The 23,857-nt window shown below is 38.1% G+C and overlaps 1 protein-coding gene across 1 annotated transcript; it reads right to left on the bottom strand.

The window, feature by feature from the left end:
- Positions 1-11,452: 11,452 nt before the first annotated feature.
- Positions 11,453-12,403, bottom strand: LOC140613649 (olfactory receptor 5B2-like). The gene has a single exon (XM_072792081.1). The coding sequence runs from the start codon at positions 12,398-12,400 to the stop codon at positions 11,453-11,455; it is 948 nt and encodes a 315-aa protein (XP_072648182.1). The 5' UTR covers positions 12,401-12,403.
- Between the last annotated feature and the right edge of the window lie 11,454 nt (positions 12,404-23,857).

Raw genomic sequence — 23,857 nt, forward strand, 5'->3', positions numbered from 1 at the left:
TCTCGGTGCTTTACTCCACTGTGTTACTGTGGATTCTCAAGCCCTTCCAGGGCTATTTCTGTTCATGGATAGCTAATTGTTGTTTTATTGGGAGGATGAATTTGGTATCTCATACTCTGCCAATGGCTGATGTCACTGTATAAAAGATTCTTTTATAGAAATTTAGAGTACCCCTAAAACACAACAATAAGAAACAAACAACTCCAAAAAATGTGCAAATGGTCAGAACTTTTACCAGAAGAGATAGAAATGGGAAATATACAAATGAAAAGATGCTCAATAGAATTTGGTGTTAGAAAAACATATACTAAAACCCCAAAGATTATCACCATGCATCTATTAAAATGTCAAAAAAAAAACAAAAACAAAAACAAAAACCAAACAAAACCCAAAACCCAAGCCTGACAGTATCCAATACTATAAAGATTTGGAGCCATAGGAATAATCAGTCATTTTGCATTGTGGTAATTCAAAAGAAAAACAATTTGGCAATTCCTTATCAAGTTATACATGGACTTGGTATATGACCCAGCACTTGTACCCTTAGGTATTTACCATTTGTTGAAGACACTGTCTTTCTTCCAATGGATAGTCTTTCCTCCTTTATCGAATATTAGTTGACCATAAAGTTCAGGGTCCACTTCTGGGTTCTCTATTCTGTTCCATTGATCTATGTGTCTGTTTTTGTGCCAGTACCACACTGTCTTGATGACCACAGCTTTGTAGTACAACCTGAAATCTGGCATTGTGATGCCCCCAGCTATGGTTTTCTTTTTTAAAATTCCCCTGGCTATTCGGGGTCTTTTCTGATTCCACACAAATCTTAAAATTATTTGTTCTAACTCTCTGAAGAAAGTCCATGGTATTTTGATAGGGATTGCATTAAACATATAAATTGCCCTGGGTAACATTGACATTTTCACAATATTAATTCTGCCAATCCATGAGCATGGAATATTTTTCCATCTCTTTGTGTCTTCCTCAATTTCCTTCAGAAGTGTTCTATAGTTTTGAGGGTATAGATCCTTTATCTCTTTGGTTAGGTTTATTCCTAGGTATCTTATGCTTTTGGGTGCAATTGTAAATGGGATTGACTCCTTAATTTCTCTTTCTTCAGTCTCATTGTTAGTGTATAGAAATGCCATTGATTTCTGGGCATTGATTTTGTATCCTGCCATGCTGCCAAATTGCTGTATGAGTTCTAGCAATCTTGGGGTGGAGGCTTCTGGGTTTTCTATGTAGAGTATCATGTCATTGGCAAAGAGGGAGAGTTTGACTTCTTTGCCAGTTTGAATGCCTTTAATGTCTTTTTGTTGTCTGATTGCTGAGGCTAGGACTTCCAATACTATGTTGAATAGTAGTGGTGAGAGTGTACATCCCTGTCTTGTTTCTGATCTTAGGGGAAAGGGTCCCAGTGCTTCCCCACTGAGAATGATATTTGCTGTGGGCTTTTTGCAGATGGCTTTTAAGATTTTGAGGAATGTTCCCTCTATCCCTACACTCTGAAGAGTTTTGATCAGGAATGGATGCTGTATTTTGTCAAATGCTTTCTCTGCATCCAATGAGAGGATCGTATGGTTCTTGGTTTTTCTCTTGCTGATATGATGAATCACATTGATTGTTTTAAGAGTGTTGAACCAGCCTTGTGTCCTGGGGATAAATCCTGCTTGATCATGGTGAATAATTTTTTTAATGTACTGTTGGATCCTATTGGCCAGTATCTTGTTGAGAATTTTTGCATCCATGTTCATCAGGGATATTGGTCTGTGATTCTCCTTTTTGGTGGGGTCTTTGTCTCGTTTTGGAATTAAGGTGATGCTGGCCTCATAGAACGAATTTGGAAGTACTCCATCTCTTTCTAACTTTCCAAACAGCTTTAGTAGAATAGGTATGATTTCTTCTTTAAACGTTTGATGGAATTCCCCTGGGAAGCCATCTAGCCCTGGACTCTTGTGTCTTGGGAGGTTTTTGATGACTGCTTCAATTTCATCCCTGGTTATTGGCCTCTTCAGGTTTTCTATTTCTCCCTGTTCCAGTTTTGGTAGTTTGTCGTTTTCCAGGAATGCGTCCATTTTTTCTAGATTGCTCTTGTATTGGCGTATAGCTGTTCATACTATGTTTTTAAAATCATTTGTATTTCCTTGGTGTTGGTAGTGATCTCTCCTTTCTCATTCATTAATTTATTAATTTGAGTCTTCTCTCTCTTCTTTTTAATAAGGTTGGCTAATGGTTTATCTATCTTATTAATTCTTTCAAAGAACCAACTCCTTGTTCTGTTGATCTGTTCCACAGTTCTGGTCTCGATTTCGTTGAGTTCTGCTCGAATTTTAATTAACTCTCTTCTTCTGCTGGGTGTAGGATCTATTTGCTGTTTTTTGTCTAGCTCCTTTATGTGTAAGGTTAGCTTTTGTATTTGAGTTCTTTCCAGTTTTTGAATGGATGCTTGTATTGCGATGTATTTCCCCCTTAGGACTGCTTTTGCTGCATCCCAAAGATTTTGTACGGTTGTATCTTCATTCTCATTAGTTTCCATGAATCTTTTTAATTCTTTCTTAATTTCCTGGTTGACCCTTTCATCTTTTAGCAGGATGGTCCTTAACCTCCACGTGTTTGAGGTCCTTCCAAACTTCTTGTTGTGATTTAGTTCTAATTTCAAGGCATTGTGGTCTGAGAATATGCAGGGGAAGATCCCAATCTTTTGGTATCGGTTCAGACCCGATTTGTGACCCAGTATGTGGTCTATTCTGGAGAAAGTTCCATGTGCACTTGAGAAGAATGTGTATTCAGTTGAGTTTGGATGTAAAGTTCTGTAGATATCTGTGAAATCCATCTGGTCCAGTGTATCATTTAAAGCTCTCGTTTCTTTGGAGATGTTGTGTTTAGAGATCTATCGAGGGTAGAAAGAGCTAGATTGAAGTCACCAAGTATAAGTGTATTATTATCTAAGTATTTCTTCACTTTGGTTATTAATTGGTTTAAATATTTGGCAGCTCCCACATTCAGGGCATATATATTGAGGATTGTTAAGTCCTCTTGTTGGATAGATCCTTTAAGTATGAGATAGTGTCCCTCTTCATCTCTCACTACAGTCTTCGGGGTAAATTTTAGTTTATCTGATATAAGGATGGCTACCCCTGCTTTCTTTTGAGGACCATTCGAATGGTAAATGGTTCTCCAACCTTTTATTTTCAGGCTGTAGGTGTCCTTCTGTCTAAAATGAGTCTCTTGTAGACAGCAAATAGATGGGTCCTGCTTTTTTATCCAGTCTGAAACCCTGCGCCTTTTGATGGGGTCATTAAGCCCGTTCACGTTCAGAGTTACTATTGAGAGATATGAGTTTAGTGTCATCATGATATCTATTCAGTACTTGTTTTTGTGGATTGTTCCACTGAACTTCCTCTTAAAGGGGAATTTTAAGAGTCCCCCTTCAAATTTCTTGCAGAGCTGGTTTGGAGGTCACATATTCTTTCAGGTGCTGCTTGTCTTGGAAGCTCTTTATCACTCCTTCCATTTTGAATGAGAGCCTTCCTGGATAAAGTATTCTTGGTTGCATGTTCTTCTCATTTAGGACCCTGAATATATCCTGCCAGCCATTTCTGGCCTGCCAGGTCTCTGTGGAGAGGTCTGCTGTTACCCTAATAGTCCTTCCTATAAAAGTCAGGGATTTCTTGTCTCTTGCTGCTTTAAGGATCTTTTCTTTATCTTTGGAATTTGCAAGCTTCACTATTAAATGTTGAGGTGTTGAACAGTTTTTATTGATTTTAGGGGGGATCTCTCTATTTCCTGGATCTGAATACCTGTTTCCCTTCCCAGATTAGGAAAGTTTTCAGCTAGAATTTGTTCAAATACATATTCTGGCCCTCTGGCCTTTTCGGTGCCCTCGGGAACCCCAATTAAACGTAGGGTTTTCTTCCTCAGGCTGTCATTTATTTCCCTTAATCTGTCTTCATGGTCTTTTAATTGTTTGTCTCTTTTTTCCTCAGTTTCCCTCTTTGTCATCAACTTGTCTTCTATGTCACTCACTCGTTCTTCCACCTCGTTAACCCTCGTCGTTAGGACTTCTAGTTTGGATTGCATCACATTCAATTGATTTTTAATTTCTGCCTGATTGGATCTAAATTCTGCAGTCATGAAGTCTCTTGAGTCCTTTATGCTTTTTTCTAGAGCCACCAGTAGCTGTATAATAGTGCTTCTGAATTGGCTTTCTGACATTGAATTGTAATCCAGATTTTGTAACTCTGTGGGAGAGAGGACTGTTTCTGATTCTTTCTTTTGAGGTGAGGTTTTCCTTCTAGTCATTTTGCTCAGTGCAGAGTGGCCAAAAACAAGTTGTATCGGGAAAAGGAGAAAAAGAGAGAGAGAGCAAGAAGGAAAGAAAAGAGAAAAAGAAAAAAGAGAAAAGGAAGAAAAAAGGAAAAAGGAGAAGAAAAAGAGAAAGAAGGGAAAAAAAGGGTGGGGGAAGCAATCAGAAATCAAAAAGAAAAAAAAATACGGGGGAGTATCTTCTGTTTCTGTATACTGTAAGTCCCCTGACTTCCCCTGGAACTGGTCCATCTAGTTGGTCTTCTGGGAGAGGGGCCTGTTGTGCTGATTTTCAGGTGTTAGCACTTGGGGGAGCTGCTGTTCCCCTGCCTGGTGCACGGCCCAGTAGGGGTTGTTTACCCCGTGAGGCCCCAGGAGGAACAACCCCAGTGGCTGCGGCAGCTCTGGAAACCTGGATTCAGCTCCCGCCGTAACTCTGGAGCTCTCCGTCTGCAGGGCCTGGAGGCTCCGGGCAGGGCCGCTGATCTGCTCAGCTCGGGGCAGAGCGTCCTTGCTGTCCTGGGCCCTCCCGGCCTCTGCCTGTCCCGGGGGAGGCCGGATCCTGGGCTGTGTCCCGGCGCCCTGTGCTCCAGGGCCTGTGCTGTTGGATTCGCGCTCCCGCCCCGCAGCCCCCTCCGCGGAGCCGCCCCCGAGCCCCTCCGAGCTGCTCCGGGTCCCGCCGTGCGCGCTGCAGCCCTTAGGGAGCTCGGCGCACTCTCCCGGGGCGCAGGTGTCTGTTAGTGTCCCCGGGAGCCCGAGGGCATCCCCGCCCTCCTGGGTCCTGCTCCCACTCCCTGCGAGCCCCTTTCCGCCCGGGAAGGTCGGTGCAGCTCCTGTTCCTCCGGGTCGGGGCTCTCCTGTCCTGGGGACACTTGCCCCGGCCTTAGCCCGGCTCCTGGGGGGCCCCTCCCCCTTGGAGGCCTTCGTTTCTTTATTTCTTTTTCCCCGTCTTCCTACCTTGATAGAAGCGTGAACTCTTCTCACTGTAGCATTCCAGGTGTTCTCTCTTTAATTCTCAGGCCGAATTCATAGATTTTCAGGATAATTTGAAGGTTTTCTAGGTAATTTGGTTGGGACAGGTGATTTGGGGACCCTACTCTTCCGCCATCTTGCCCCTCCTCCCCTATCCCAAAGATTTTTTTTTTTTTTTTTTTATCCCAAAGATTTTGAATGGTTATATCTTCATTCTCATTAGTTTCCACGATCTTCTTAATTCTTCTCTAATTTTCTTATTGACCCTTTCATCTTTTAGCAGGATGGTCTTTAACCTCCATGTGTTTGAATTCCTTCCAAATTTCTTCTTGTGATTCAGTTCTAGTTTCAAAGCATTATGGTCTGATAATATGCAGAGGACGTACCCAATCTTTTGGTATCTGTTAAGACCTGATTTGTGACCCAGTAAGTGGTCTATTCTGGAGAAAGTGTCATGTGAACTTGAGAAGAATGTGTATTCAGTTGCGTTTGGATGTAAAGTTCTGTAGATATCTGTGAAATCCATCTGGTCCAGTGTATCATTTAAAGCTCTTGTTTCTTTGGAGATGTTGTGCTTAGAATAGATGTCTATTGCAGAAAGTGCCATGTTGAAGTCTCCCAGTATTAGCATATTATTATCTAAGTATGTCTTTACTTTGGTTATTAATTTTTTTTTAATTTTTATTTATTTATGATAGTTACAGAGAGAGAGAGAGAGAGGCAGAGACACAGGCAGAGGGAGAAGCAGGCTCCATGCACCAGGAGCCCGATGTGGGACTTGATCCCGGGTCTCCAGGATCGAGCCTTGGGCCAAAGGCAGGCGCTAAACTGCTGCGCCACCCAGGGATCCCCTTTGGTTATTAATTAATTGATATATTTGGCAGTTCCCACATTAAGGGCATAAATATTTATGATTGTTAGGTCCTCTTGTTGGATAGATCCTTTAAGTATGATATAGTGTCCCTCTTCATCTCTTACTATAGTCTTTGGGATAAACACTAATTTATCTGATAGGAGGATGGCTACCCCTGCTTTCTTTTGAGGACCCTTTGAATGGTAAATGGTTCTCCAACCTTTCATTTAAAGGCTGTAGGTGTCCTTCTGTCTAAAATGAGTCTCTTGTAGACAGCAGATAGATGTGTCTTGCTTTTTTATCCAGTCTGAAATCCTGCAGCTTTTGATAGAATCATTTAGCTCATTCATGTTCAGTGTTACTATTGAAAGGCATGAATTTAGTGTCATCATGATACCTGTTCAGTCCCTGTTTTTGTGGATTCTTTCTTTTTTTAAAATAAATTTATTTTTTATTGGTTTTCAATTTGCCAACATACAGAATAACACCCAGTGCTCATCCCGCCAGGTGCCCACCCCAGTGCTCGCCACCCAGTCACCCCCACCCCCCACCCACCTCCCCTTCCACCACCCCTAGTTTGTTTCCCAGAGTTAGGAGTTTTTCATGTTCTGTCTCCCTTTCTGATATTTCTCACATATTTTTTCTTGTGGATTATTTCTTTGGGCTTCCTCTTTCTTTTACAGGGTCCCTCCTAATATTTCTTGCAAAGCTGGTTTGGTGGTCACATTTTCTTTCAGTTTCTGTCTATCTTGGAAGTCCTTTATCTCCTTCTATTCTGAATGAGAGCCTTGCTGGATATAGTATTCTTGGCTGCAAGTTCTTCTCATTTAGGACCCTGAATATATCCTGCCAGACCTTCCTGGCCTGCCAGGTCTCTGTGGAGAGGTCTTCTGATAATCTAATATTTCTCCCCATATAAGTTAGGGATCTCTTGTCTCTTGCTGCTTTAAGGATTTTCTCTTTATCTTTGGAATTTGCAAGTTTCACTATTAAATGATGAGGTGTTGAACAGCTTTTATTGGTTTTTGGGGGGGACCTCTTTATCTCTTGGATCTGGATGCCTGTTTCCCTCCCCAAATTGGGGAAGTTCTCAGCTATGATTTGTTCAAATACATATTCTGGCCCCCTGTCCCTCTTGGCGCCCTCTGGAACCCCAATTATACATAGATTTTTCCTTCTGAGGCTGTCATTTATTTCCCTTAACCTTTCCTCATGGTCTTTTCATTGTTTTTCTCTTTTCCTCAGCTTCTTTCCTTGACATCAGCTTTTCTTCTATGTCACTCACTTTTTCTTCTATTTCATTAACCATCATCACTGGGACCTCCAGTTTGGATTGCATCTCATTTAATTGATTTTTAATTTTGGCCTGATTAGATCTAAATTCTGCAGTCATTAAGTCTCTTGATTCCTTTGTGCTTTTTTCCAGAGCCACCAGTAGATTTATAATTGTGCTTCTGAACTGGCTTTCTGATATCAAATTTTAATCCAAATTCTGTAACTCTGTGGCAGAGAGTACTGTTTCTGATTCTTTCCTTTGTGGTGAGTTCTTCCTTCTAGTTATTTTTCTCAGTGCAGAGTGACTGTATGAGGGGGGGTGCATCAAGAATATCAACCACAACCTCAGTAAATTTCACCTTAGATGATCCTTCTTAGAGGCGAAAACCGTCCTCTCTATAGCATTCCAGCCATTCTCTCTTTGAATCTCAGGTCGAATTAGTAAATTTTCAGGATGATTTGAAAGTAATCTAGGTAAGTTGGTGGGGCCTGTGAGGTGAGGACCCTCCTCCTCCACCATCTTGCCCTCCGTCTAAAAATTTTTTTTAACTATTTATTTATTTACTTATTTAGTTTAGAGAGAGATACAAAGCACAAGCAGGAGGGGCAGAGAGAAGGGAAGAGAATCTCAAGAAGACTTCATGCTAAGAATGGAGCCCAATTTGGGTCTTAATTTCATGACCCTGAGATTACAATCTGCGTCAAGAGTTGGATCTTTAACCCACTATGCCACCCAGGCACCCATCTACTACACATTTAAAGAAAAATGAACACCCACGCTTCTCAGATTTTTCCCAAAAACTGAAGAGGAGGGAACCACCATATTCATTTTACCGGGCCTGTATTATCCTGATGCATTCTTCAAAATATGCATTCTACAAAAACAAAAACTACAGGTCAATATCACTGATGAAGGTAAATGCAAAAATTCTGATTAAAATACTAGTAAACCTAATTCAACAGCACAGTAAAAGGATCATAAACCATAATCAAGTGGGGTTTATCCCTAGAATTCCAAGTTGGTTCAACATACACAAATTAATAAATGTGATACATTACATAGATAGAAGGAAAGACAGAAGTCAGTAATCATAAATACAAAGCAATACAATAAGACACAGTCAGAGTCTCAATACTTATATGGAGATAATTGACAATATAGAGGAGGAAGTAAAATAAAGGCAGTGAATGGAAAGAAAAAGAAAGGAGACCAACAACTTTTGAGCATCTGTTCTGTTTAAGGCACTGAGCTGTGTTGTGTTCTGGCTTAATCAGTATATATAGTTTTATGAGGCAGACACTATATTTTCCCCAACTGAAGCTCAGAACATTTGATAAGCTTGCCATGTATTAAAAAGCTTGTTGAAATGAAATTCAAGTTGAGCTATTTCTGTTTGTAAAACCTGTGCTAATTTTATTTGTGCTAGCCATTTTAGATTGATTTGGGGATTAAGTGAGGGATCACAAGTAAACAACTGTGGAATTAAATTGTGTTAGAGAAGTTTGATGGTTTTCCTCACTAGATAGTCCCTTACTTCTGATTTACTCCCAAGAGCATATAGATTGACTTATGGGGGCACCTGGGTGGCTCAGTATTTGAGCATCTGCCTTTGGCTAAGATCATGATCCTGGGGTCCTGGGATCCAATCGCACATTGGGCTCCCTGCAGGGAGCCTGCTTCTCCCTCTGCTATGTCTCTGCCTCTCTCTCTCTCTCTCTGTCTCTCATGAATAAATAAATAAAATCTTAAAAAAGAAGAGATTGACTTTCTGTATTAGTTCATGTGCTAATAATGCTAGCTGCCATACAGGCCAACTCCAGCATTGCAGTCCCATAGTCATAGAGGTTTTTCTTCTTTGTATACAATTCAATTAGTTGTTCTATGGGAAATCATACTGTGATTCAGTGACCTAGAGTCTCTCTACTCAGTGGTTTTATCATTTCTTGTGGTATGAATTCTCTCTGGAGCTGATGACAAAGAGTGAGAATGAGCAAAAGATCACATGGAAGTTTTTGTGAGACAGGCTTGAGAATAGCACATGATTTATGCTCACATTTCATTCACAAGAATACAATCACCAGGCCTCAACTTCATGAAAGCTGAAAAATCTAGCCTGCTAGCTGTGTGCTCAGGAATGAAAAGGAAATAGCTGGGAAAACAATTAACTGTCTTTTCCGTTAGAATGAGTATTTGGATCAGCAAATGTCCAGTTTACATTTCCTTCATCCAGAGGACATGTTATGTACCCCCATCAGGAAGACAGCCTAAAATCCAGCTAATCACCAGAGAAGTTCCACAGCCAGGCTAACAGATAGATTAAATTGCCTCTCCATCTAGTCTAGATATGGCTGCTTATGGCCTAACAACTTATGAAATAGAAAGAAAACTTAGCTCATTCTATAGTCACACCCAGCAAATACTGTTAGACCAAGTAAAGAAAATTAGAAAAAAAAACTCCTCTCATTCGTAACAGACAGTAATGGAAGACCCATTGGATAGTGTACAAATCTTGCTGAATTAACATTACAAAGGCCCCCTCAACACTGGTGATGGGGAAATATTCCTTTATGAGACTGGATTTTTTTTTCTCTAGGCATATTTCAGTTTTCTACTGTTTTCTTTGGCCCCCTGTTCCAGCCACTTGAAATTTTTTCCTTATCCATTATTCTTTATTGCCACTTCTGAAACATATCAAACACAAAACTATGTTGTGCACGAAATTAACAAAGGCAGTTTATTCATAAACTTGAAACAAAGGAAACAATTTTCAGTAAGTTTTATTTCAACAGAAATTCAATGATATTAGCAAAGAGTAAGTTCAGTGAGTAAAATGAAGAAATACGGAGTCAGTTTAAAATTGGCAGGTGTTTTATTAAGATATAGTTTTTGGAAGTGGGGGAGATGTTCTAGCTTGTCTTTTGGTATATTTGTCATTGATTGGTTGGCTGCAAGTGGGCAAGTGGATAGTTTGGAAAATTTAAAGAGGAAGAATTTTTTAATGTTAGAGGTAGAGAGCTTTTTGAGACTCCTAATTTCCTGCAAGAGTTAAGATCATTAGCGGGTTCACATTGGTGGTATTGTTCCCTTGAAATGTAGACTTTTTGTAGCTCACTTCCACCAATACAATTTTGAGTTTCTGGAGTTATTTTGATATTCAAGAAAATGATTTTTAAGTCAAGCTCAAAGCTTTATTTTCACAGAAATAACACTATTAAGCTACTGCTTAAAGGGACTTCCATGCAAGTTAAGGGAAATAGATGAACAGTTGAAAACATAAATACAAGAGCTGAGTGTCGATAGTGTCTGTGAAGAATAGAACAGGCTTAGGGGAAAAAGTCCATGGGAAGGGAATGACTATTTTGTAAAGTTCCTTATGGCAGGTGTCTTTGGCCTCCCTGGATTGGTATAATTTAACAAGCAATCTGAAGTAAGTATAAAAATAGCTCACACAGTGGAAATAGCAAATACAAAGAAGCTGGGACAAGGTGAGATGGGGACTGTCCAGTATTGCCAGTAACCAGTGATACGAGGTGAGATGAAGGGCAGCTCAATTAAAGCATAAACTAATAAGTGATATTAACCATTTCAAAACATTTATTACCAAAGAAAGCCAACTATCCTTATTATTTTTTAATGCAACTTTAAAAACAAAATGTGAAGAATGGTATTGAAAAGATTAAGGTAAAAATAATGTAACCACATCTCCTTTTATTTTAATGTGATTATTTACTTTTGGAAACTTCCACATGAATATGCTTTTTTCCCCCAGATCACTCAATAATGGCTAAAACATTAATTTATTGAGATGCTATCATTATTGACATTCTCTGGATGGAATGTGTCAACAAAAGCACATACTTCATTATATAAGCCTCATTAAAAACCATTATTGCATCTTTTCTGCACTTTAGATTATTGGAACTATTCCTCACCTAAAGAAATAAATAATATTAGACAAAATTTTTTTCTAATATCCCAAATATACATTAACATGTAGTTCTAGTGTGGAGTAGATCTAAGTGGGATAAAATACTTTCTGTGGATCTACATCATTTATAGACCACACCTAGAGAATATTTTGCCTTCTCAGCAACCTTCTTGAATGCATTCTTGACCTCTTTGTTCCTCAAGCTGTAGACCACAGGGTTCAGCATGGGGATGACCATAGTATAGAACACAGATGCGATTTTGTCTGTGTCCATGGAATGATGAGAACTTGGCTGTAAGTACATGATGATGACTGTCCCATAAAATAAGGAAACTGTAACAAGGTGAGAAGCACAGGTAGACAAAGCCTTCTGGTATCCCTCACCTGACTTTATCTTCAAAATGGTAATAAATATGAACAGATAGGAAATAAAGATAACAAAAAGTGCAAAAAACACATTAAAGCTTGAGATAAAAATGAGAATCAGCTCACTGAAGTGTTTATCAGAGCACGACAGAGCCATGACTGCTGGAATATCACAGAAAAAATGATGAACAACACTGGACATACAGAAAGAGAGACTGAAGGTATCTACAACATTTACAGATGCATTTAAGATGCCACAGGCATAGGAGACTATGGTGAGATGAGCACACACACCTGTCGTCATGGTGGTGGCATAATGGAGGGGTTTACACACTGCTATATAGCGGTCATAGGCCATTGATGCTAAGAGGTAATTTTCCACAGTAGCAAAGACTGCAAAAAAGAACATCTGGACAGCACATGCATTGTAGGAAATGACCTTGTCTCCTATAAGGAGCCCAGCCATGACCTTGGGAGTGACTGTTGAGGAGTAACAAAAGTCTACCAGAGACAGATTACTGAGGAAAAAGTACATAGGAGTATGGAGACGAGAGTCCAGCAAGATCAGTGTGATCATCCCCAGGTTCCCAAGCAGAGTGATGAGGTAAATGAGGATGAATATTACAAAAAGAGGAATCTGCAGCTCTGGGGCATTGGTTAGTCCCAACAGGATGAAATCAGACACCTCTGTATTGTTCTCCATAGATGTGATTTGAGAATCACAAGATGCTCTGTGGTAACAAGAAGAGAACAGAATGATCAATAAAGGGAAGTTGCACAGAAATCAAAATGCATTAGCAATATTTTATTATTGCCATAATTTATTTTAGAATATTCTCCATTTCTAAGCATGAGAATGGCAATGCAATTTAGTGATAGCTTATCCATACAAGAATAGACTTTTATAGAGGAAGGTTCATCACATAACATCTTCCCAACTTATTTTTGTAGATGAGTAAATTGAGTCATAGGAAGGGGTAGTGAGCTGCCCAAGCTCACATACTAGAATGGATTGAACTCGTAAATCAGATCTTTTGGGTCCACTTTCACGTCGATATGTTCATTCAACCCTTTCATTATCCCCATAAGATTGATTAGTTATTATATATATATATATATATATATATATATATATATATATATATATATATAAAACAGGTAACTTGGCAACAAAGAGACTGAGTATTCAAGTTTACATGGTATTGACAGGACCAGGATTTAGACACATTCAGACTGGTTCCCAAATTTAATGTCATCAATGAATTGGAATTGATTTTAATCCTATTCAATCTACAGTTAATCATGTATCCATTCTTCCAAGTTCAATGCTTGGGGCTGCACAGTACAGGAATCCACAGGTACACATGTATGCACACAGTGAGATAAATGCAACATTAGAGACAGAAACAGTCAACAAATGCTAAAGAAGATACAGAATTGGGTGCTGATGTGCATGTGCATTCACACAGAAGAACTCCTATTTATCACCCAGGAGATATTGTCTTAAACTAAGTTTCCTGAGCTTCACTTTATCCATCAGTAAAATGAAGGTGATATTGGAACATAGCTCCATGTTCCTGTAGTGTTAAGTGAAGTAATCATGACAAACAGTTCACACAGAGTGGGTGTTCAGCGTTATTCTGATGAGTTCTATATGTAATATTACAATTAGGATGAAGCAATGATGTCTGTTGGTTTAGGGACATTAGTGGCAACATGCAGAGCTTTGAGGTGTGAGTGAGTTTTGATGTCTGGTAGCTTTACTCTGAGTTGTATTTTCTCATGCACTATGTCCACTAAAATCTTTTGTTTCTTCCAGTATTTCTCACTCTCTCCTACATCTCTTATGTTAGTGGCTTTGCCAACCATTCTGTGTAAGAACCCTCACATAGACCTCTATTATTTAATGTCTTCCTTTTGATCCACATGTTAGCCTGAGTTGAAAGACTCTTAGTTTATTTTAGATTCATTATTACTGCCGTTAGTGTCAACATTTACTGGTTCATGAATATTGAGGGTTGAAAATCTATGTCTATGGGTTTGACTCTTGCGCTGCAGATCATTCTTGCGCAAGCACAATGTTTAAAACTTTTTTATTTGTATTTGAAGTCTTTGGAGGCACACCTATTTTCTGGTAACTACTGTTTGCTACCATCTTCCTCTTGGCCCCTCCACATGTTACACGTCTGGAATTACCGTATTTATGTTTGTGAACCCATCACTCAATAACAGTATAAGCTATAATTTTTATTTAGCATTTGTTATGTTTTGTTATGACTGGAATGTTCTTATTGGATCTCCATGGATAATCCAGTATAAAATTGTTATCTCAAAATCCTTATCTTACTTATTTGTGCATAATACCTTTTACCCTGAAGAGAATATAATCACAAATTCTGGGATTAGGGTGTGGGCATATGTGGAGCATTATTCTAACTGCCACAATGGAGATGAAAAGAATATATAATAGGTAAATTATCTAGAGAGTTAGAAATTGTTGAAACTAAGACACCTTCATGATTCTCATGACCAACTTTCTGATTGTGTATAATAATCAACAGAAGGATAGAAAGAGGTATCAACTCCTCCAGTGTCACATATCTGGATGAATCCATTCCCAAATCAGATTTATGAGTGTAAGGAACAGCTTTAATTCAGTGCTTATGTGCTAGTTTATCTCATAGTTCGAAAATACAGACAAAGAAGCAGGCAGGTAGACATCAAATACAGGAAGTTGGGAAATGGTTGCATGAGGGATGGATGGATAGATGGATGAATAGATGGGAATAACAAAAAGGAAGGGATATGAATTGTGTATGCACACACACACTAACACACACATATACTTATAACCTAATTACAGTTAAGAAAATGAAGGATTTGAGAAATTATGTGCCTTCTTAAAATTCTATACCTAATGTGAAATGTTTAAGATACAAACTCATCTCTCACTAATTTTAATGCCTGTGGCCTTAGTTGTTGCATTGCCAGATTTTCTTGATCAAATAATAAAAGGGCAGGTTATGGGGAAATAGTAATAAAAATGGAGTAAGGATCTTGGTAACTTCATGATGATCCTTCTGGTGTCTTTTTTTTTTTTTTTTTTTTTTTACTTAATCAGAAACAATTTATTTATTTATTTATTTAATTTATTTTTTATTGGTGTTCAATTTGCCAACATATAGAATAACACCCAGTGCTCATCCCATCAAGTGCCCCCCTCAGTGCCCGTCACCCTGTCACCCCCACTCCTCACCCACCTCCCCTTCCACCACGCCTAGTTTGTTCTGGTGTCTTAAGAAGTGTCATTTCACCCTGTTTGGTTAGTTATCCCTACAATTACAAGTCAACACATAGTAAACAAGGAGAAATTCACCACCAACTCAGAGTACCATCTATCATAGTTGCTGAGTAAGCCCTAATAAAAAGTTTTTCTTTTTTTCTAATGCAAGTGCCTGATTTATGATTTGATGCCTAGACATCCAGAGACATCCACTTCAAAGATATCTATCTCAGATATACACATTGCCAGCCACCAGATAAAGAGCCAGCTCCCCACCCCCAGACTCCTTTGTTTTAGAGATCCTGGTTGATTTAGATAACCTACCATCTGGGCCACTTGTTTTTTGTTTTTGTTTTCTCTCTCTCTTTCTATGCTTTAAATTCCCTCTCCTGTGTTTTAGGTTTATCACTAAAGAGTGAAACCAGGATATTCTAGGCCCCTACCCTCCACACCAATAAAATCAGAACCCAGGCCTGCTCTCTATCTCTATCCATGACCTTGCTGTGTGACCCAAGGTGTACCATGAGGTTTCCAGGACCTGTGAGTAATAAACCTATCTCTTTCAGAGTTTCCTGGTGGGTTATTGCTGAACACATCTTGCAGTTATTATAAGAACCACAAAGATCCATCCAGCCACAACCCTGGTTATCAATAGCCTGAGACCAGCACAAAACAATAGGTTTATACTATCCTCTTAAGAAAAGCAGCATGAAATTTCATAAATTCTATAATACTCTCTGCTGATAAAAATGTTTCTGCATTCGAATGCCCATACTTAAGCCAAGGTTTTAGGAAAAGTGTCCAGATAACTAGAAATCAGCTAAAAAAAACTCATGGAAGATGTAGCTGCCCCAGTGCTTCTGCATCAATTACATTTTTTTTTTTTACAAAAAATATATATCAAAGATAGAAGCTTACCTTACTCTTGAAAAGAAGAAAGAGACAATCCTGAACTGTGAGTCTGAAATCAGAAATTCAGACCTACAATAATGTATAAACAATTTTGGAGCATATCTCTGGTATTGGTCAAAATGTTCCAAGGTACTTGAGACATGGAAAGATGAAAAAGGAGCATGAACATGGAGCTAGGAAAACAAGGTTCAAGTCTTGCATCTACTTTGGATTTTTCTGTGTATTACAAATGTCATTTACCTTACACTGAGTTCAGTTTCCTTGTTTATGGTATAGAAACAATAAAATTACTTCTCTCATGATTTCACAGGATTTTATCTGTAAACAAGGGTGAGTCTATAAAGACCTTAGTAAGGGTTTTTATTTCAACATAAAATAATATAATTATTATCTTAGGGTGTTTCTCCTGGCTGTGGTTGCTGAGTCCTTGCCAACACTCAGTTTGGGGAAAGACTGGTGTGTGTACTATAAAGCATTAGCATTCATTTGGATAAAGGGCAACTGAAGGAGTCTACTCAGTCTACTCGCTGAGTAGACTGGTGGAGTCAGGGTATGATTTCAGATCCTAATGAATGAGAACCAGGAGAAAATTTGTTGGCTTGAAATTCCTAGGGGATAGGTGCCTGTGAGGGCAATCACTTCTACCTAGGGAAGAAGCAATTAAACAGAATACAGGGATATATAGTTTCTTCCTTTGACTAGCACACAGATGCATTTGTGATAATTTTTTTCCTTTCCTCAATTTTATTGCCATTCAATACAATAAAGAGTGGGTTTGACACATTTACCTTTTTAATATTATTGATATTAATAACATAGTCTAAAAACTTGTTTTTTCTGTCTGCCATCTATTTTATTTCACTTTATTCTCCTTTCCGTTCTTTTACTTGTTGTAATTAAATTGTAGGCTACTGGATTTTTAGAGACTGATATGTGAAATCCCTATTTTTTTCTTGTGTTTACAACAAACCAACAATATGACACATTGGCCAAAAATATAAAGAGCAAATTCAGCCTTAATACTATAAGTCCATTCAAAAATTTGATTATGGTCTGTAGACAGACGGGCTTCTTTTCTACCCTGAATTGCCTGTCATGGCAGATGCAGCTAATGCTCTATCCACATACCCCAGGCACTCATGTGGCTCCAGAAGTGGGAGTTGGGGAGTCAAGAAAACAGAGAAAGGTGGTCAAAGGTACAAATTATAAGATAAATAAGTTCTGGGGATGTGATGTACATCATGATAACTATAATTAACAATACTGATACATATATAAAGGTTCCTAAGACATTAGATCTCAGAAGTTCTTATCAAAAGATAAGAAATTTGTAACTTTGGGGTAAATCCCCAGCAGTGCAATTGCTGGGTCTAGGGCAGATCTATTTTTAACTCTCATTCATTTGGGGAATATAAATAATAGTGAAAGGGAATAAAGGGGAAAGGAGAAAAATAAGTGGGAAATATCAGAAAGGGAGACAGAACATGGAAGACTCCTAACTCTGGGAAATGAACTAGGGGTGGTGGAAGGGGAGGAGGGCGGGGGTTGGGGGTGACTGGGTGGTGGGCACCTGACAGGATGAGCACTGGGTGTTATTCTGTATGTTGGCAAATTGAACACCAATAAAAAATAAATTTATTATTAAAAAAAAGAAATTTGTAACTATGTGTGGTCATAGATGTTAGCCAAATATTGTTGCAATCATTTCTTTTTTCCCCCAGTGATATTTTATTTTGTTTTTGGTTTTACTTAAATTCAAGTTAGCTAACATTTAGTATATTATTAATTTTGGGGTAGAATTCAGTGATTCATCAGTTACATAAAACACCCAGTGCTTATTATATCAAGTGCAGTCTTTAATGTCCATAACTCAATCACCCCAACCCCCTCTACTCCATCAACCCTCAGTATTTTCTCTATAGTTAAGAGTCCCTTATGGTTAGTCTCCTTCTCTGTTTTTATCCTATTTTATTTTTCCTTCCCTTTCCCTATGTTCATCAGTTTTGTTTCTTAAATTCCACAGAAGAGTGAAATCATATGGTATTTATCTTTCTCTGACTGACTTATTTCACTTAGCATAATACACTCTGGTTCCATCCATGTTACAAATTGCAAAAATTCATTCTTTTCGATGGCTGAATAATATTACACACACACGCGCGCGTGCGCGCGCACACACACACACACACACACACACTTAGATATACCACATCGTCTTTACCCATTCATCATCAATGAACATCTGGAGTCTTTCCATAGTTTGTCTATTGTGGACATTGCTGCTATAAACATTGGGGGTTGCAATCATTTCAAATAATTACGTCGTACATCTTAAACTTATATAATATGATATATCATACCTTTTAAAAAACTAGAAAAAACAAAATTTGAAATTGGCCAATATAATTAACCAGATTGAGGAGAAAAAACATATAATTATCTAATTTATTAATTCAGAAAAAATATCTGACAAAATATCCAATGCCGTCATGATAAAAGCAACAAGAAATCTAAGAATAGAAGTGAACTTCCACAAAATTATAAAAAGCATTAATAAAAAGCCCACAGCTAACATCATACTTGAATGTGAAAGAGTGAAATCCTTTCCTGTAAGATCACATACCAGAGAAGTGTGCCTGCTTTCACCACTTTTATTCAAAGTTGTACTGAAAGTTCTATCTAGAGCAGTTACCCAAGAAAATGAGAATTACAAGCATGAGAGACTCCTAACTCTGGGAAACGAACAAGGGGTAGTGGAAGGGGAGGTGGGTGGGGGATGGGGTGACTAGGTGATGGGCACTGAGGGGGGGCTGTTGACGGGATGAGCACTGGGTGTTATACTATATGTTGGCAAATCGAACCCCAGTAAGAATATATAAAAATGAGAATTACAAGGCATATAAATTTGAAAGAAAGAAGAAAAATCATATGATTTTCAGATGACATGATCTTATATAGAGAAAATCCTAAAGAATGTACAAGAAACTATTAGCTAATAAACTTAATCACCAAACAAAAATAAGCTGTGCTTGAATACGCAAGCAATAAACAATCTTAGAGAAAATTTACGAAAATATTCCACTTATCACATCATACTTATGTTAAAATATAGAAGTATTTTATAATAATTTTAACCAAGGAATACATTTAACCAAGGGGTGAAAGATTGTACACTAAAACTACGAAATGTGTGGGAAATATCAGAAAGGGAGACAGAACGTAAAGACTGCTAACTCTGGGACACGAACTAGGGGTGGTGGAAGGGGAGGAGGGCGGGGGGTGGGAGTGAATGGGTGACGGGCACTGGGGGTTATTCTGTATATTAGTAAATTGAACACCAATAAAATATAAATTAAAAAAAAATAAATTGTTGAAATTCAAGGAAGTCTAAATAAATGAAAAGACATTCTATGTTCATGGATTGGAAGTTATGCTATTGTTTAATGGCAATATTTTCCAAAGTGATCTACAAGATTAATGCAATCCCTATCATATTCCCAATGACCAGAAATAGAAGGGTTATTCTAAAATTCCAGGGACCATCAATAGCCGAACAATATTGAGAAGGAAAAACAAAGTAGGAGGACTCATACTTCTTGATTTCAAAATTAATACAAACTTGAAATAATCAAAGTAATTTGATATTGCCTTAAGGTTAGAGACATAGATCAATTGAATAGAATTGACACACAAGAAATAAACTGATATATCCATTACCAATTGATTTTTTACAAAGGTGCCAAGTCTAATTAACTAGTAAAGAAGTCATCAACAAATGGTACTGGGACTACTAGATACTCAAATGCACAAGAATGAAGTTAGACCCCTTCCTCATACTGTATATAAAAACCAATTCAAAATGGTTGATTACTAAAATACAAGAGCTAAAAACATAAAATTATCATAAAATGTGGGGAAAGTCCAGGTTTTGGATCTGGCAATGGTGTTTCATGGATTACACCAAACATAAACAACAAAAGAAAAAAAGAGATAAATTGGACTTCAAACCTTTGTATGACAAAGTACATCTTTAAGAAAGTGAAAAGAAAAAAAAAAAGAAAGTGAAAAGGAAATATACAGAATGGGAAAAAATTTGCCCATCACATTTCTGAAAAGGACATAATATACAGGATATATAAAGAACTCAACTCAACAACAGAAAAATCAATAGCTCAGTTGAAAAATGGGCAAGATATTTGAACAGATATTTCTCAAGAGAAGACTTATTAAAAGCCAATAAGCACATGGAATTATGCTCAAAATCATTAGGCATTTGGGGAAAATGAACCAAAACTACAAGATACCATTTTATGCCCTTTAGGATAGCTATTATTTAAAAAAATGGCGCTAACAGGTTGTGGCAAGAATGTGGATAAATTGGAATCATTGTGCATTGCTGGTGGGAATGTAAAATTGGAAAGTTGCTATTAAAAACAGATTGGTGGTCTTCAAAAGTTAAACATACAATTACCATATGAACCAGCCATTCTGCTCCTAGTGATATCACCAAAAATGAGAACAAGTCCTCAAACAATATTTGTGCATAAATACCAATAGTTATGCTGCATTATTAACAATTGCCAATAGGTGACAACCATTCAAACGTACATCAGTTGAGAATGGGTGAAAAATGTGGCATATACATACAATGGAATATTAGTCAGCCATAAAAAGGAAGTATTGATACATACTGTGACACAGATGAGCCACTTCAAAACATTAAACTGAATAAAAGAAGTCAGACATAAAAGATCGCGTGTTATATGATTCTGTTTACACCTATCCATAATAGGTGAATCCATAGAGGTTGAAAACACATTTTTGGTTCCCAGGGGCTGGGGCCTTCAGAGGTACAGGATCTTCTTGGTGAGTGAAAAAATCTTTTGGAATTAAATAGATGTGATGGCTGCAGAACACTGTGAATATGCCAAATACTACTGAGTCGCACACTTTATTTTTTAAATTGTTATTGAATTAAATTGAGTTGAATGTGAATTGATTTTATTATGCTAATCTCACATAAATTAAAAAAGGAGAGGCAGCGGGAAGTTAGACAAATAGGAGGAGAAAGTAATGGGACCACAAAGGCAGATATTGACTGATGGGAATAAAGCCAGGAATGCAGGCAGCCACCTGAGATGAGATCTACAAGGGACAGAGTCTCCCCTGGACACTCTGAAGACTGATACTTTTGTTCCTTCCCAGTGAAACTGACTTCCAACAACTGGCCTTCAGAACTGTGAGAAAATCAACGTGTGTTGTTTGAAGGCCCTGGAGTGTGCTCATTTGTTACAGCAGCCATAGGAAACTGATATAAAATTTTTATGATCTTGTGTTCAACTGTGAGTTCTCAATTTAATGTGTTACTGCAGCATAACCTAGCGTGTTCTGTTGTTTCTGTTCTGTTTTTACAAACAGACGATGCATTTCTTTGTTCAATTCCTATCAGGCAGCTGTTTATCTCTTAAAATATTTTACTGAGCTTCAGCTCTGCTCTAGGACTGAGTCTTTGTTAGTGACCAGACCAGAAATTGTGCCAGGATGTATAGCACTTTAATTTCATGGGGAAAACAAACAAAAAGAGTAAACACACAAAAATGAATATATGATATTTTGATCATTATGAAGGGAAAGATGTTAGAGATAAATATTTGTGGGTTTTTTTCCATGTAAGTTTGTTCCTACATGGGATCATATTTCATTAGATACTCTTGAGTTCTGTGGAATAGACATTAGTCTAGATTCTAAGAATACATACCTAAATGAGATAACATTTTTTTATCACAACAGCTTGTAATTCAGTATTACAGTTAAACCTATAAAAACAAGCCAATATAATTCATAGCTGCTTTAATAGTTCCCTGGAGAAGTTTGGCAAATTAGATGAATGAAGAAGGATAAGAAAGGGAACAGAAGGGAAAGGATACTAATATATTTTGACAGCTACTCTGTTTCAGGCACTGAGCTGTGCTCATTCAGTACCCATTTAATATAAGTCTATGAGAGAGGCATTAGGTTCCCCTTTAGAAACCCAGAACACTTAAATAAATTTCCCTATATCACAAAGTTTGTCTTGGAATTGAATTCACATTGAACCTATTCTCTCTCCAAACTCTGTGCTAATTTAATTGGTGATAGCCACTTTGGTTATGATATGGAGGCTGAATGAGGATTCACAAAGAAAGCAGTGTAGAATCAAATTGTGTTAGAGAAATTTGATAGTTTTTCCAGTATATATCCTCCGCAGCCCCACAAAAGCATCCACATGGTCTTATGAGAAAGCTCCTTCTATCTGTTAGGCTAAATAATACTAGCTGCCATACAAGCAAACTCCCAAATGGCAGAGGTACAGCCATAAAGATTTTTCTTGCTTGCATATTGTTCCATTAGCTGTTCTGTGGGAGCTTCTTCGGAGATTCAGCTGACCCAGGTTCTTTCCATTTAGTGGTTTTGTCATCTCCTATTTGCCCTCTCTCCTCAGCTGGTGACAAAGAAAAAGAAGGAATGGCACATCACGGGGAATTTCATGGTGCAGACATGGAAGTGGCCTATATGACCTGTACTCACAACTATGGATAAGAACACAAGCATATGGTCACAGCTAACTACATGAAAGGCAGAGAAATAGAGTCTGTGGGTTTTTCCAGGAGTAAACATAGTCTGGAAAATAACTATTCAGTCTTTTCCATTGTAACACTCATGATCATCAAATATCCATCTTAACCTTCCTCCCATACAGGAAATTTATTTTAAAAATTTTTTTAAAAGATTTTATTTATTTATTCACGAGACACACACACAGAGGCAGAGACATAGGCAGAGAGAGAAGCAGACTCCATGCAGGGACCCCGATGTGGGCCTTGATCCCAGGACCCCAGGATCACACCCTGAGCGGAAGGCAGATGCGTAACCACTGAGCCACCCAGGCGTCTCCAGAAAATTTATTATCCATCTCCACCAAAGAGACAATCCAAATCCGAAGTAATGAATTTGGAAGTACAATGTCCAGGCTACTGTAGAAGTTAAATGGTCTTCTTCACTTAGTCCATGCATGGCTCCTTATCCTAGCAACTTATGCACTGAAAGAAAGAAGAAAGAAAGAAAAAAAGAAAAGAAAGAAAGAAAGAAAGAAAGAAAGAAAGAAAGAAAGAAAGAAAAATAAAACTTTGCTCATTCCACATATTCTCAATAAATAATGTTGGACTAGAGCAGAGATAATTGGGGGAAAAAGAGCTCTAATACAGAACAGACAGTAATGGAAGAGGCACAGATTTCAATTTAGAAACTTATAGACTTGACATTACCAAAGCCCCTCAACCTTACTGATGGGATATGGTTCTTTATGAAGCCCTGATTTTTCTTTTTTGGAAAAACTCCATTTTCCACTAGTTTCCTTAGTACCAGGTCTTATTTATTTATTTATTTATTTATTTATTTATTTATTTATTATTGGTGTTCAATTTGTCAACATATAGAATAACACCCAGTGCTCATCCCGTCAAGTGCCCACCTCAGTGCCCATCACCCAGTCACCCCCATCCCCCCCGCCGACCTCCCCTTCCACCACCCCTAGTTCGTTTCCCAGACTTAGGAGTCTTTCATGTTCTGTCTCCCTTTCTGATATTTCCACTCATTTTTTCTCCTTTCCCCTTTATTCCCTTTCACTATTTTTTATATTCCCCAAATGAATGAGACCATATAATGTTTGTCCTTCTCCGATTGACTTATTTCGCTCAGCATAATACTCTCCAGTTCCATCCACGTTGAAGCAAATGGTGGGTATTTGTCATTTCTAATGGCCGAGGAATATTCCATTGTATACATAGGCCACTTCTTCTTTATCCATTCATCTTTCAATGGACATGGAGGCTCCTTCCACAGTTTGGCTATTGTGGACATTGCTGCGATAAACATCGGGGTGCAGGTGTCCTGGCATTTCAATACCCTGTCTTTTAAATGTTTCTT

The sequence above is a fragment of the Canis lupus genome, chromosome 21 (assembly GCF_048164855.1).
Source record: "Canis lupus baileyi chromosome 21, mCanLup2.hap1, whole genome shotgun sequence".
Lineage (NCBI taxonomy): Eukaryota > Metazoa > Chordata > Mammalia > Carnivora > Canidae > Canis > Canis lupus.

What these genes read in the sequence shown, in the direction of transcription:
- LOC140613649 (XM_072792081.1), bottom strand. Translation starts at nt 12,400, where the DNA reads ATGGAGAACAATACAGAGGTGTCTGATTTCATCCTGTTGGGACTAACC.